The 14,590-nt window shown below is 57.6% G+C and overlaps 1 protein-coding gene across 4 annotated transcripts in view; it reads left to right on the forward strand.

Moving 5' to 3' along the window:
• Positions 1-14,590, forward strand: part of SLC4A1 (solute carrier family 4 member 1 (Diego blood group)) — a 42,310-nt gene that overhangs the window by 8,601 nt on the left and 19,119 nt on the right. For all 4 annotated transcript variants that reach the window (XM_037887046.2, XM_043536935.1, XM_043536934.1 and 1 more), the window contains exons 3-6: positions 1,472-1,568; positions 9,851-9,936; positions 13,362-13,539; positions 14,390-14,525. In XM_037887046.2, the coding sequence (XP_037742974.1) occupies positions 1,472-1,568; positions 9,851-9,936; positions 13,362-13,539; positions 14,390-14,525 (497 nt within the window). The remainder of the gene's footprint in view (positions 1-1,471; positions 1,569-9,850; positions 9,937-13,361; positions 13,540-14,389; positions 14,526-14,590) is intronic.

The following is a 14,590-nucleotide window of genomic DNA, read 5'->3' on the forward strand; positions in this document are numbered from 1 at the left end:
CACCCTGCTTCACACTGCACTACCATCCCCCATGGGGAATCCCTGTACGGACACCCTGCTTCACACTGCGCTACCATCCCCCATGGGGAATCCCTGCACGGACACCCTGCTTCACACTGGGTTACCATCCCCCACGGGGAATCCCTGCGCGGACACCCTGCTTCACACTGTGCTACCATCCCGCACGGGGAATCCCTGCACGGACACCCGGCTTCACACTGGGTTACCATCCCCCACGGGGAATCCCTGCGCGGACACCCTGCTTTACATTGGGCTACCATCCCCCATGGGGAATCCCTGCACTGACACCCTGCTTCACACTGGGTTACCATCCGCCACGGGGAATCCCTGCACGGACACCCTGCTTTACACTGGGCTACCATCCCCCATGGGGAATCCCTGCACTGACACCCTGCTTCACACTGCGCTACCATCCCCCATGGGGAATCCCTGCACTGACACCCTGCTTCACACTGGGTTACCATCCCCCATGGGGAATCCCTGCACGGACACCCTGCTTCACACTGGGCTACCATCCCCCATGGGGAATCCCTGCACGGACACCCGGCTTCACACTGGGTTACCATCCCCCACGGGGAATCCCTGCGCTGACACCCTGCTTCACACTGGGCTACCATCCCCCATGGGGAATCCCTGCGCTGACACCCTGCTTCACACTGGGTTACCATCCCCCATGGGGAATCCCTGCACGGACACCCTGCTTCACACTGGGTTACCATCCCCCATGGGGAATCCCTGCACGGACACCCTGCTTCACACTGGGCTACCATCCCCCATGGGGAATCCCTGCACGGACACCCGGCTTCACACTGGGTTACCATCCCCCACGGGGAATCCCTGCACTGACACCCTGCTTCACACTGGGCTACCATCCCCCATGGGGAATCCCTGCACTGACACCCTGCTTCACACTGGGTTACCATCCCCCATGGGGAATCCCTGCATGGACACCCTGCTTTACACTGCACTACCATCCCCCATGGGGAATCCCTGCACGGACACCCTGCTTCACACTGGGTTACCATCCCCCACGGGGAATCCCTGCAGGGACACCCGGCTTCACACTGCGCTACCATCCCCCACGGGGAATCCCTGCATGGACACCCTGCTTTACACTGCACTACCATCCCCCATGGGGAATCCCTGCACGGACACCCTGCTTCACACTGGGCTACCATCCCCCATGGGGAATCCCTGCACTGACACCCTGCTTCACACTGGGTTACCATCCCCCATGGGGAATCCCTGCACGGACACCTTGCTTCACACTGCGCTACCATCCCCCACGGGGAATCACATCAGAGCATCCCTCTGTATCCCAGAGTAGAGATGGCACTGGGCCCCACACCGTGTCTCAGAGCTGGTGCCCAGGGATACAGCTGCCCAGGCTGTGCTGCCCAACACAGGCAGGGTTAATGACCATGAAGGATGTTCTCCTTCCCCCCCTTAGGAGGATTATGAAGCTGAGATGAGGAGCAGGCTGGATGAAGAGGGCTACAGGGACCCCAAACTGAAGCAATCAGAGATGTCACTCAATGAACAAGGCAGTGAGTAACCCGAACGCTCGTAGTTCATTAAGGGTTAACAGGGGGGTTAGGGTTCCCTTGCAATGGGACATTCTCTTCACCACTGACAGCTGTTTGTAGCAATGCAGCTTGAGGTCGTGATGTAAGGTAGGGTTGTCAGGGCACATGCTTCAGGGCACCCCCTGCCTGCCTGGGGGTGAGATCAGGAAGGAATTCCCAGCCCTCCCATGTCACCCCATTAGCTCAGTGCACTATGAAGGGTTCTGATGTCCTCATGGCCACTGCTGGACCCGGGGTGCCTGGCTATGCAGCGCTGGTGGTCCTCTCTCTCCTCCCTTTGCCTGCTCTCCAACCAGCCTCCCTGCCTTGTGGTTTGCTACCCCTGCAGTCACAAGTGGTCCCCCCATTGCAGTTTGCTGCTCCCCCTGTCTGACATAGTCCCCGATATAGATATATTGCAGAAAAAAGTGTTGCATTCACAAGGAATGTTGCACAAATCCACAAAGAAGAATTTGGCCAGCTCTAGCTGTGCGATAGATTTATTAAAGTCCTGTGGATAATAACTCCCTTGTATGAATATCTAGGAACCATATAGATGGGTGTAAAGAGAGGGGGGTTAGAAACAGCCAAGGCAGAGCTGAATGGGTGGGCAGAGTGCAGGGGAGGCGATCACAGGGGCGTGATCAATGCAGTCGATCAGGAGATGGTTACTACATCTGGGTGTGTGTGTACAAACAGAGAGGGAGAGGAAGGCAGGATAGTCTACTCTAGTGGACAGAGCCTAGATTAGGGTTCAGGAGACTTTCCCAGCCCGGTCACAGACTTCCTGTGCACCCTTGGGCAAGCTACTTAACCTACACTGTTCCCCAGCTGAAAAGTGGGGATAATATTCCCCAATTTCACAGGAGAACTGGGAAGGTGGAATCCATCAGGGATGCTCAGACCCTGGGTTGAGGCGGGTCCTACGCATCCCTAGAGAAAGTTATATATTTGGACTAGTTGCATGACATGGGAAAGCTGTAATTCCCAGCTGTTATGTCAACAACATATTCTGTTTGCAGCTCTGACGCTCTTCCCAGGGTCAGTGGCTTTTACTCTGCAGAGCTGCCAGGCTCCTTCCTTTCAGCCTGTGAACTTGGTAGTTGAATTGCTCCTGGAGCAGCAACAAGCTCTGTGCTAGGCAGGTCCTGGGATGTACCCTCTGGGCAGAAGTGATGCTGCAAGCTACTCCAGCTGCTTGCTCTGTCTCTTAGCTGTGTCGCTATTCCTCCCTTTGCTGTCATCGAGTCCGGTCTCCCAGGATAAGACGAGCCAGGCTGGCTTAGTCCTCGGATGGGAGATCTGCAGGAAGTGGCTTGATGAGTCAGTGGGCAGGGCTGGAGCCAACACCCGAGCGTGAGGTCAGCGTGTGTAGTGCCGCCGGAGGGGCCATCTTTTATATGAGACATAAAACTGGACCCCTGCCCCTTTGTGGTTCCCTGGCACCTTCCTTAAGTCATATTCTGCACTGATGCCCGCACTGAATGCTAGCCTGGGTGATTACATTGACTCACCAACATTTCCTGCAGCTGCTTGCTGTTGGGTACGGGGTTCGTCATCACTTCTGGTCCTCAACCGTTGTGCAGAGCTCATCCGTGGCTGTGTTCCACCCCAGAGACGGTTGCACTCTTGTGGCAGGGGGAAAGATGCCTAGGAATGTCAGAAGGTTTATAATTAATTAACATCTGTAAAGCAGATTGTGGTCTTTCAATGAAAGGAGAAGGGCACAGTGTTACAGACAAGTGGCCATACTAATGGCCCACTAGCCCAGTATCCTGGATCTGACTGGCCTGTGCCAGATGCTTCAGAAGGAATGAACAGAACAGGGCAATTCTGAGTGATCCATCCCCTGTCGTCCAGCCCCAGCTTCTGACAGTTGGAGGCTTAGGGACACTTGGAGCATGGGTTGGGTCCCTGACTGTCTTGGCTAAGACCCATTGATGGCCCTAGCCACTGTGAGCTTATCTAGTTCTTTTTTGAAACCTGTTATACTTTTGGCTTTCACAACATCCCCTGGCGAGGAGTTCCACAGGTTGACTGCGTGTTGTGTGAAGTACTTGCTTAATGTTTGTTTTAATCCTGCTGTCTGTGAATGTCATCAGGTGACCCCTTGTTCTTGTGGTAGGTGAAGGGGTAAATAACACTTCCCTATTCACCTTTTCCACACCAGTCATAATTTTATAGCCCTCTATCACATCCCCCTCCCTTCACAGGCACCGACTTTCTTCTGTCCGGCTGGGTGCTCCACCCCCTTCCTCTCCGCCCCCACTTTAACCCTTCCCCCAAGGCCCCACCTTTGCTCCGCCTCTTCCTGCCCCTGCCCCGCCCCTGCCTCACCTCTTCCCGCCCCCACCCCAGCATCTCCCACCCGCCACCAAACAGTGGATCGGTGGGCGGCTGCTGGGTGCTGAGCACCCACGTTTTTTTTTTGGAGCACCCCCGGAGCTGGCGCCTATGCCCCCCCTTAGTCCTCTCTTTTCTGATCTGAACAGTCCCATATTTTTTAGTCTCTGCCCCTTTTCCAATTCTAATTCTAATTCGAGAATGATTAAATCCCCAGCACAACGCTTCTTAGGGTTGTAATGAGGCTGCAATGAAAGAAACCCGTGGGTGCATGCAGTCCTTTTGAACGGATGATACAATTCCATTGCTCCGTCCAGGCCATTTCCAAAGGATTAATGCCCTGAGCCTTCTTCAGGTCAGGTAGCTCGAATCATCTCTCAGCGGCCCCTTTGGCCGATAAATATCTGTTATGACGCGCTGGGTGCAGGCCTCGTTTACTCACTCGGACAGGATTTACGAGCTTCCAAGGGCGCTCCCGTCTCGGGAGGACAGTAATTCAGCTGGCCACAAGGCGATCTAGTGGGCCGGGGCTGCAGTCTGAACTCTGCTGGCCCTGTGATAACGCAGGCAGTTCAGAGCCTGAATGATTGCCGCCTCTCCCGCTACTCTCTCCGGCTCGCTCCTGGGTGCCAGACAACGCTGGGGATGTCACGGAGGAAGCCGAGCTGCCACTAGGTTTTGCATCTTCACCGCCAAGCACTCCTCCTCCCCACATACACTCAAAGGCAGGGCCCAGCAAGCTTTGCCTAGACAGGGCTTTGTGGCTGAACCAGCCCCACTGTTTAAGTCTCCACAGTGCCATCTGTTGGGGGCTCGCTGCAGCAGCTCTGGGCCCCATTGTGCTAGGCACTGTACATACGTGGAGTAAGAGTCAGCATTTATTGTCTATCGACAAGAGAAAGGGTGGGAAGGGACACAGAGGCACAGCAAGAGGAAGTGAACTGCCCAGGGTCAGGTATAATTAACCCTCAAAGCTCTTCTGACAGAGGCCGGTTGTCATTCTGCAGGCTGCGGCAGAGAGGTGAAGTGATTTGCCCAAGGGCACCAAGCAAGTCAGTGGCAGAGACAAGCTTAGACCAGAGAGGAGCTTTTGGTTGCAGCTCCGAGCTCAGATCACTAGACCACGTTCGCAGGTGCTTGCCGCTGTCCCTGATGATAAAGTTGCCCATCCGGAAGCAGTCACTCAGCCATGGGCAAAGGGATCCAGAGAACAGGGACAGGGCCTGACAGTTTATAAGTAGGATATCTGCCATCAGTGCAGACACACCAGGGCTCTCCAGAGCTAAAAGCATGAGCTGCTACAGCTGTAACCAACTCACGCCCTGTGCGGACGAGACGGAGCGGGACCTGCAACCCAACCTCACCAGTGGGTCACACAAGCAGGGCCACTGTCTGAATCCCAGACCGGGAAACAAAAGGGAGCCAGATATCAAAGCCGTTGGTAAAGTCCGGGCTGGGCCTGGAACGTTTTCAGATCCTGCACTGATGGGAGGCGTCTCCTCCGACTCCCTCCACAGCAGCTGGGGGTGCACCAAGACGGCCTCGAAAGCTCCCTTGCGTGTGTGGGTGTGTGTGCGCAAGATGCCTGAATGGGTGTAGAATTGTGTATGGGACCGGTGTGTGGGGCACAGGCATGGTGGACACCAACCAGTGTGTCCCGGGGACGCCGGGGTGTGTTTTTCAGCCACTCCTGGCTGGGTCAGCAGCGGTCTATGCCCTGAGTAGGGAAGGAGAATGGAGACGGTGCCCCTGGGCAAGGCAGGGTGATGTCAGAGACATGACGGCAGCCCTAGCAGAGGATCATGCCATCTAGGAGAGGGTTTGCCGGCAGATCCAGGCACTGATTAAGACTAGAGATGGCCTGGATTTGATCGCCCCAGACCTGTGGGGAAGCCACTGATCCTGAGCCACATCCAGAATTTGCGACGGACCCGCTATCACCATCTCTAATGGAGCGAAAACCTCCCGCTTGCTCCGGGGAAGTTCGGATCTGGAGCCGAACTCTGCGCTCTGGATTAAATAAAGCTCACACGGGCTGGTATCTTCCCAGAGCGGCAGAGGCTCATGGGCCTGAAAATGGTGCGGAACCCGTATGGGAGGAAAGAGGGAGATCAGCTAATGCAGTCGCTTATTCTGCCTTTGTTAGGTCTTGAAAGGGCCATGCCCAGTACCAACAGAACGCCTGCCCTGGCACCGTCCCCTTCCATTGCCACTCTGCACCCGGCTGCTGGCATCCTAGTGCCAGCCCCGTCCCTCGCCGTTTTGCACCAAGGTGGCACTGTTCTAACACCATCCCCATCCATCGCCACTCGGTACCTCCGTGACCTCCTCGCCCATCCCCACTCTGCACCCTGGCCTGCAGGAGTTTGTGTCTCCTTTAGCACCCACTTTTCCAAGAGCAACAGCTCGATCTCCCCTCCCAGCCCCTGAGCTGATCTCGCAAAGCATGAAAATGTCCCGAGGGACCTTTCGGTGGCTCCTGGAACCGCCTGGTGTGAGTTTGTCCCTGCCAGGCAATGACCCACGGAGGTATTGCTGCCAGTTTCCCTCTAATTGCCTGGTTATTGATGATAAATAAAGGGTTTGTTTTGACTAAAGACAGAAGCCACTTGTGGCTGACCTGTTACTGTCACCAGCCAGCGAGAGGCAGCTTCCAGGTCGATCGGTGTGTTAGATTATGCAAGTGTGCGCCTCTTTAGGAGTGTATCTGTGTGTGTCCTCTGTGTGTTAGGAGCCGTGTGTTTCGGGTGGCGAACTACGTGTCTCCCTTTGTAGGAGGGATGTGAGAATGCCTGTATGCGTCCGTGGGAGCTGTGTGGGTGCGTGTCTCCGCGTTGAGAATATTTGTGTGGCTGCCGGCTGTGTGTCTCTGTTGGAGTTGTGTGATGGTGCGAGTGCCCGTGTGGATGCCCATCCCAGTCTCTCGGTCTCAGTGAGGCGTGTGTGGGTGTGAGCTGTGTGTCTTGGCATGTGCGTCCCTGTGTGGGAGGTGTGTGTGGTTGTGAACTGTGTGTCTCTGTGTGGGTGTGAGCTGTGTATGTGGGCGTGAGCTGTGTGTCTCTCTGTGTGACGTGTGTGTGCGTGTGAACTGCATGTCTCTGTGTGGGTGTGAGGTGTGTGTCTGGTTGTGAACTGTGTGTCTCTGTGTGGGTATGAGTTGGGTGTGGCTGTGAGCTGTGTGGGTGTGAGCTGTGTGAGGGTGTGTCTCTGTGTGGGTGTGAGCTGTGTGTCTCTGTGTGGATGTGAGCTGTGTGAGGTGTGTGTGAGCTGTGTGAGTTGTGTGTGGGTGTGAGCTGTGTGTCTCTGTGTGAGCTGTGTGTGGGTGTGAGCTGTGTGTCTCTGTGTGGATATGAGCTGTGTGAGGTGTGTGCATGTGTGAGCTGTCTGTCTCTGTGTGAGTGTGAGCTATGTGTCTCTGTGAGGATGTGAGCAGTGTGTGGGTGTGAGCTGAGTGAGGTGTGTGTGAGCTGTGTGAGGGTGTGAGTTGTGTGTCTCTGTGTGGATGTGAGCTGTGTGAGGTGTGTGTGGGTGTGAGCTGTGTGCATGTGTGAGCTGTGCCTCTCTGTGGGGATGTGAGCTGTGTGTGGGTGTGAGCTGTGTGAGGTGTGTGCGTGTGTGAGCTGTGTGTCTCTGTGAAGGTGTGAGCTGTGTGTGGGTGTGAGCTGGGTGAGGTGTGTGTGGGTATGAACTGTGCGTGTGTGAGCTGTGTGTCTCTGTGTGGATGTGAGCTGTGTATGGGTGTGAGCTGTGTGTGTGGATGTGAGCTGTGTGAGGTGTGTGTTGGTGTGAGCTGTGTGTGACTGCAGTGTATTTATAGGGAGCCTGCTAGCCCTGCCGAGTAATTGCATTATTGCCCAAGGGGGTCCTGAAGAGAGGGGTGGGGGTGGCTGGTCAGGGCTCTGTCTCCCTAACCCCTTCCTTCCACCAACACAGCTCGTGCAATGGGCAGCCCCAGGCTGGAGTCTGTGACGTGCCAGCCACTGGCTGTGGCTCGTGGCATCCCGACGGGCAGCCAGCGGTGCCAGTGGAATCCCAGCCAACCCCACTGGGCGAGTGCCGTGAATCCCCTCGCACGGGGGAGATAGGGCTCCTCGCACGGAGGGTTTGTCCTGGGGGTTCATGTCGCACCCTCCGCTCTGGACTCGCCACAGGAGGGGAGCAGGGTGGCCTTGCAGCTGTCAGCAGCTTCCCTCTCGGTTCCCAGCCTGTCCAGTCACCAGGACGTGCGAGAACCTCTATCAGCTTGGAGGCAGGGATATAAATGGGGAGGGGGAGAAGTGAGGGCAGGGTGTACAGCCGTCTAGCCGGCCTCAGCAGCTCTCCTGCGGGGCTGGCCTAGTGTGTGTGGCCCTGCCTTGCCGGGATCCGGGCCGAGACTCGAACTCAGGGCTTCCCACGGGGCGGGGGGGGCGACGGCAGCTTGGCTGAGGCATGACCAGGATAGCCCGGGTGTCATCCCACAGAGCCCCCTATCGTCTGCTGGGGGAAGGGCTCCAAAGCTAGGACCAGGGAGGGTAAACGGGAGATGTACGTCGACCTCGGTCCCAGCCCCACAGGTCCCTCGGGTGCGAAGAGCTCCCATTGAGGGTTAAACTGCTCCAGGCCTGAGGGCCGGTCCCCTGCCCCAGGAGGGCGCCACGGGGCCCCGTGTTTACTGTCAGCACAGCCCGAGTGCTTTTCAATTTACTCTGAACACAAGAGTCACTTGGGACAGGAATTCGGGGGTGGGGCCAGAGGGAGTCCCTGGGGCCAGAGGTTTATAGAACGGAAGCGCTGGGAACCTGTCCCTTCTCTCCGCCTGGATGGTGGCCGGGGGGGCGCTGAGATCTCAGGTAGGTGGGATCTACCGGACTCGCTGCCAGGCCTCCTCTCACCCGTACACACCTGGGACGGCGACTCTGGGGGACGCGGGAACTGGCCCGGCACATCTCAGGGACGGGGAGAAGGTCTGGAAGGAGCGCCCAGGGTGCCCATGGGCTCTGGTCTAACGGAGGGAACCAAGCAAGGGGAGATGTAGTTTGGGGAGATCTGTGCGGCTCTGGCATTGTCTCCCCCAAAAAGAACGGAGGGAGAGTTCCCTGGCTTGGAGCTCGCCGGGGTGCTGGAGAACGCGCTGTGGTCCTGCTGGGGCACCTCCAACCTTCCCTCTCCCCAGCTTGCTGCGATGTTGGATCTCCCCAGCCGCAAGCTAGGGGCATCCCCCTCGGGGTGCAGGCACGGGCTGGGGGAGCGCGTGTCCTGGGCGCTCCTCGGACGCGCCTCCGCACCAAAGTCCTCTCCCCTCAGCCCGCTCCCCAGTGCCCAGTCGCTGCCGGGACTGGGAGAGCACAGGGCGGCGTTCACACCTGCTCTGGTTCTGTCTGCCCAGCACGAGTGGGAAACCGGAGGCACCAGAGACAGGAGAACAGGCCCCCTGTGGTGGGGCGGGGGGACCAACGTGGGGTGACACCACCTCCCTCCTGCCCCTCTGCTAGAAGAGCCCCAGAAAGCCCAGGTGTCTAAACACCCCTCCTCGTGGAATGGGGGGCCCGTCTGCAAAGCCAGGAGCAGGCAGGTGCCCTGTATGTATGGCTGGGACCTGGGTCTGGGCAGCCCCTGGGCTCTATCTGTATGTTGAATAGAGTCCCAGGGTGCGGGGGGCCCTCTGGTGGGTTGTCTCTGCCCTTCCCCCCCAAGCCCGCCCTGCCCCACACTGGGAGGGTGCTGTCTCCACCCCTCCCCAGCATCTTGGCTGTGTCTCTGGGGCTGGGAGCAGGAGCCGTGGGGAGGTGGTTGTGGCTGGGATGGAGCCCTCCCCATGGCTCCAGTGCCGGGCTAGCCCCCCCACGGGGGTCAAGGGGCTGGCTGGGTGAGTGGCTCCGGGGCCTGGCTGGGCGAGTGGCTCTAGGGCCTGGCTAACAGTGAGGTTGTTCCATACTCAGGTTCCTCCTCGTTGGATCAGACCCAGGAGGCATCAGGGAGCGCGGGGGTCGCCCACCCATCCACCTCCAGCCGGGGGACACATGAGGTGAGTGGCCTGCCATGCTGGGACCCTGTGCAGCGCTGCTCCTTCGGGGTGCAAGGCCATGGCCCAGTCTGGCCCCATGGGGAGAGGTTAGACCCTGCTCTGATCCGAACCCAACTGGAAGGATGCTCCGGGAGCCAGGGAGAAGGAGGGAGAGGAGAGGGTTGGATTGGTGTGGGAAGAGAGAGAGAGACCTTCCCAGGGAACCATCAGAGCAGGAGGGAGACCCTCCCGGGGAACTGTCAGAGCAGAAGGGAGACCCTCCCTGGGGGAACAGGCGGAGCAGGAGGGAGACCCTCCCTGGGGGAACAGTCAGAGCAAACAGGCGGAGCAGGAGGGAGACTCTCCCAAGGGAACAGGCGGAGCAGGGAGGAAACCCTCCCCGGGGAACAGGTGGAGCAGGGGGGAGACCCTCCCAAGGGAACAGGTGGAGCACAGGGAGACCCTCCCTGGGGGAACAGATGGAGCAGGAGGAAGACTCTCCCAAGGGAACAGGCGGAGCCGGGAGGAGACCCTCCCCAGGGAGCAGGGGAGAGACCCTCCGCAGGGAATTGTCCCAGCAGGAGGGAGACCCTCCCCGGGGAACAGGCGGAGCAGGAAGGAGTCCAAAGCAGTAGGCCTTGTTTGCTTTATAAACACACGGGGTGCAGTTCGGGGACAGCTGCTTTCCCAGCCATCACTCAGCCGCTTAATGACAGTTCAAAGCCCTTTTTTCCTGGGCAGCTGGGACAGTTCATTTCCAGTTACTGAGGCAATTTCAGACTGGTCTGAACTGCCCCTGTATGCACGAAGCTGGAGGCAGCCGGTCTGGGGAGGGGACAGGCAGCACCCAGTTCCCCCAGTTTGACTGACTGCCCGCGCTGGTTTTGCTCGGCGGGTGCCGGCGATGGGGGCTCATGCCCTGCCTGGAACGGGCACCGCTTTGCTTATGCGACGGCCAGCAGGGTAGAGCTCTGCCAGCATTTGCGGGGCGGGGGAGGGCAGGGGAACTGGTTTGGCGATGGGGAGATTTCACCCCTTTCTCTCCCCTTTTTCTCCTTCCATTTCTGGGCCTGTTCTGCCGAACCAAGAGGTTCTGATTAGACTTGGGAGGCTCATCACGGGGGTTTAGTGCGCTCAGCCACCCCTTCCAGGAGTGCGGACACCAGGCCAGGCCAGGCCAGGCCGTCCAGCAGCTGCATAAAAAAATCCCCTTTATATTCAGCACAGCCCAGCTTGAAATCACATCTAACCCCCTCCCCAAGGGGGGGAAAAAAGGGAAAGAAACAGGAAGGGCCTTAGGGAGAGTAAGACGTAGAACAACGAAGACTCGGTGACACTGCCGTGGTGACAGCCGGCTGCTGGGAGGCAGGGAGCATGCTGGGAATAGACCGGTAATACCACTCTGCGGCGACTCGCCTCTTGCTTTCCGAGGCGTCCGGTGGGGGGCCACGTACTCTGGGTCCCACCCGACAGCAGAGGGGTCGGAGCGCCTCCGAGTGGCTGCAGGAGTTCACAGCCTGATTCTCAGCTGGCGCCACTCATTTAGCCAAGCTGAGGATCAGGTCCAGAGAATTTGCATCAGGCCTGGGGGGAAGGGGAAGATGGGGCAGAAAGGAGAGATGATACCACTGGGGTGGGGGAACACCCCCGCCCTGCTGCTGAGCCTTCCTCCTGCTTCAGTCATGTCTGTTCCTGTCGCTCTCGCTGAAATAAGCAGCAGATCTTTCTCCCCACCATGTGTCCAGGGGGGTGTTTCCCCACCTAGCTCCTCACTCTGCCTTCCAAAGAAGCTGGAAGGCAACAGATTTTAAATTGATACAAGGCCATACTTGTTTACCTAAGGCCTAACTCTCCTGTGGAACTCACTGCCACCAGATGTCACTGAGGCCAAGAACTCCCCAGCAGTTCCAAAGGGATCAGCCATTTCTGTGGATAACATGAGCACGCACCCTCATGTTACACGTGGACAGAGGGTGCCAACACGACTGCTTCAGGCCAGAGCCAGCCGCTAAGGCCAGATTTTCCACAGAGCTCAGGGCCGGACTTTCCTAAGAGCTCCATTCCCATATAGGCACCTAAATAAGAGCCAAAGTTTACAAAGTTCTCACCACCCAGCATGCACCTGTGCTCAGATGATTTGAAAATCTGGCCCGAACCACCTGGGGACTGGGAAGAACCCTGGGCAGGTTATCCCATGACAGTCAACTAGGGAGTTTCTTGCACCTTTGCCTGAAGCCACTAACACTGGCCATTGGCTCCTAGACAGATCCGCCCTGGCTATCCCGCCGGACCTGACAAAGCCACCAAAGCCTACGTAACATAAGCATTAGCCAGACTTGTCTTGTCTCCCCATGGGCTCTTCATGGGTCCATCTCATTCAGAATTTCCACCCCAGCCTTATTGCATTGCTAGTTCCCGCCCTCCGGAGCCATCAATTAAATCACCCACTGTCACTTGCCTAAACCCAGCTGAGGGAAAGCTGGACCCTGGGTTGTTTTTAATACCTGGTGAGTTGCTCTCTCCAAGTTTTGATCTTCTGAGGGCTCGAATCAGCCAGGGATTGAATTCTAAGGAGGGCTCTGTGCCTTCCACCTTTCTGGCTTGATACTGGGAGCAAAGGGGGCATGGGTAAGTCCAGGCTGGCACGTCCCGCAGCCTCCCGTGGCAAGTGAATCCATACACTGGAATAACGCCATGAGCTCAGAAGGCATCGGGTTCCTGGGGCTGATTTGCTGTGGACTCCGAGGCCAGGGGTGCCCTGGAGTTTAGGGAAGATGATCACCTCCCAACACCTAAGTGGGCTCAGCTTGGGGTGAGTGTGTAGCCCTGGGCACTTCCCAGCACTGCGGGGGGCGGGGGCAGGATTAGGGTCTTTGGAAACTTGACCCCTCGTTTAGAGGATGTTTTACTGTCTGGTCCATTTCCATGCGGTGCTAACCTCCCTGGCCCACACCCCTACAGCTAGACCTCGCTGCAGCTTAGAGATTCATGGGGCCTCGAGTTCCTAGGGCAGGGGGAAGGGAGTTGGATCATTGCATCCCCTTGATGCAGCTGCCTGAAGGCACCCAACTCCCCTTGGCCGTCCATGGGAATCGGGCATCTGACTCTCCTTTGGAACAATCCCCTTTGCTCTGCTCCTGTTGCGGAGCGGGGCAGGGGTGGAGTGGCAGCCCGTGTGTGGGACCCCAAATCTGGCCTCTCATTTTGGCAGCTTTAGTGGGTGGAGATTGGGTTGTGGGCGGAGCCTGGGGGAAGTTTGCAATCCTCCCTCTCAGAGCTATTGTTTCAGGCTCTCTGCATACTCAGGCAGGCATCAATCACCACACTCACATGCATCGCCACTGGATTATTGGGGATGCTGTGGCCACCTCTTTGGCTGCCCACCCCAGGAGAGAATCCCAGCCTGCTCTCCAAGGGCTGTGTCCCGTCCGCTCTTCCCTTCCCAGGCATATGTGGAGTTACAAGAACTGGTCATGGATAGAAACAACGAGCTGCGCTGGATGGAGGCCGGCCACTGGATCAAGCTGGAGGAGGACTTTGAGGAGGCAGGGCACTGGGGGAGGCCGCACCTCTCATACCTGACATTCCGCAGCCTGCTGGAGGTGCGCAGGGCCTTCACGAAAGGTGAGGAGCGGGGCAGCGGTGATCAGAAACAATACTACAGAGGGGCAGGGGAGAAGGGGACAAATGGACAGTGAGCCAGTCAGAACCAGGAACAAGGGAAGAAGAGAGCGAATGGAGCAGGGGTGACCTAGGAAGAGTGAGCCAGATCTTGGCCCTTCAGTTTAATATTATGGGTAGCATCCAGATGATATTTGTCAGTGGCGTAAGTGAGGAGCGCGACACCTATTGCACTGGAGAGGCACATGCTTACACCAACAGCCAGTTTGGCCTTATTGATAGGAAATGCTGCACCCAACTGGCCATTGAGCCCAATATCCTGCCTCCACCAGGGGCTAGCACCAGCTGCTTCCAAGGGAATTGCAAAGGCTCCAGTCACAGAATCTGGAATAAGCTGGGAAATTCCTTCCTGACCCTCATTGGCCAGTAATTGGCTTGTGCCCTGAAGCAGGCGGGTGGAACATGTTGCACGGGGAGTATAGATACAACGGTTTGGTAGGTCGGAGAGGGGTGGGAACTGGAAAAGAAAGACAGACTATGGAGTGAAAGAAGAGAACAGAGCCAAGACCCAGAGGGCTTGATGCTGTCGCTCCCGGCACCTCTGCCCTCACCTACTCCCAGGCAAAGTGCTGCTGGAGGCACCCAGGCCTCGCACCTCCTTTGCTCCCAGGGCAGAATCGGAGCCAGAGGGAACAGAGAGCACATGAGACGTGGAACAAAGCGGGAAGGGAAGGAGGAGTTCAGGGTGGATGGACAGAGAAGGGGGATCCCATGCCCTGGGTGCGCCAATGACTAATGGCTTGAGAAGGGAGGGAGGACTTCAGCCCTAGTGACCTCCGCCTGTCTCCCCCAGGCACTGTCCTTCTGGACCTGCCTGAGAAGTTCCTGGCAGGCATCACCAATCAGCTGATCGACCAAATGATCTATGAAGAGCAGCTCAAACCACAGGACAGAGAGACGATCCTGAGAACCCTGCTGCTACAGCACAGGTACCGGTCCTCTGCCACCCGCCCGGAGGGCAGCAAGGGGATGTGCTGTGGCCTTGACTTCTTTC

The sequence above is a fragment of the Chelonia mydas genome, chromosome 27, assembly GCF_015237465.2.
Source record: "Chelonia mydas isolate rCheMyd1 chromosome 27, rCheMyd1.pri.v2, whole genome shotgun sequence".
NCBI lineage: Eukaryota > Metazoa > Chordata > Testudines > Cheloniidae > Chelonia > Chelonia mydas.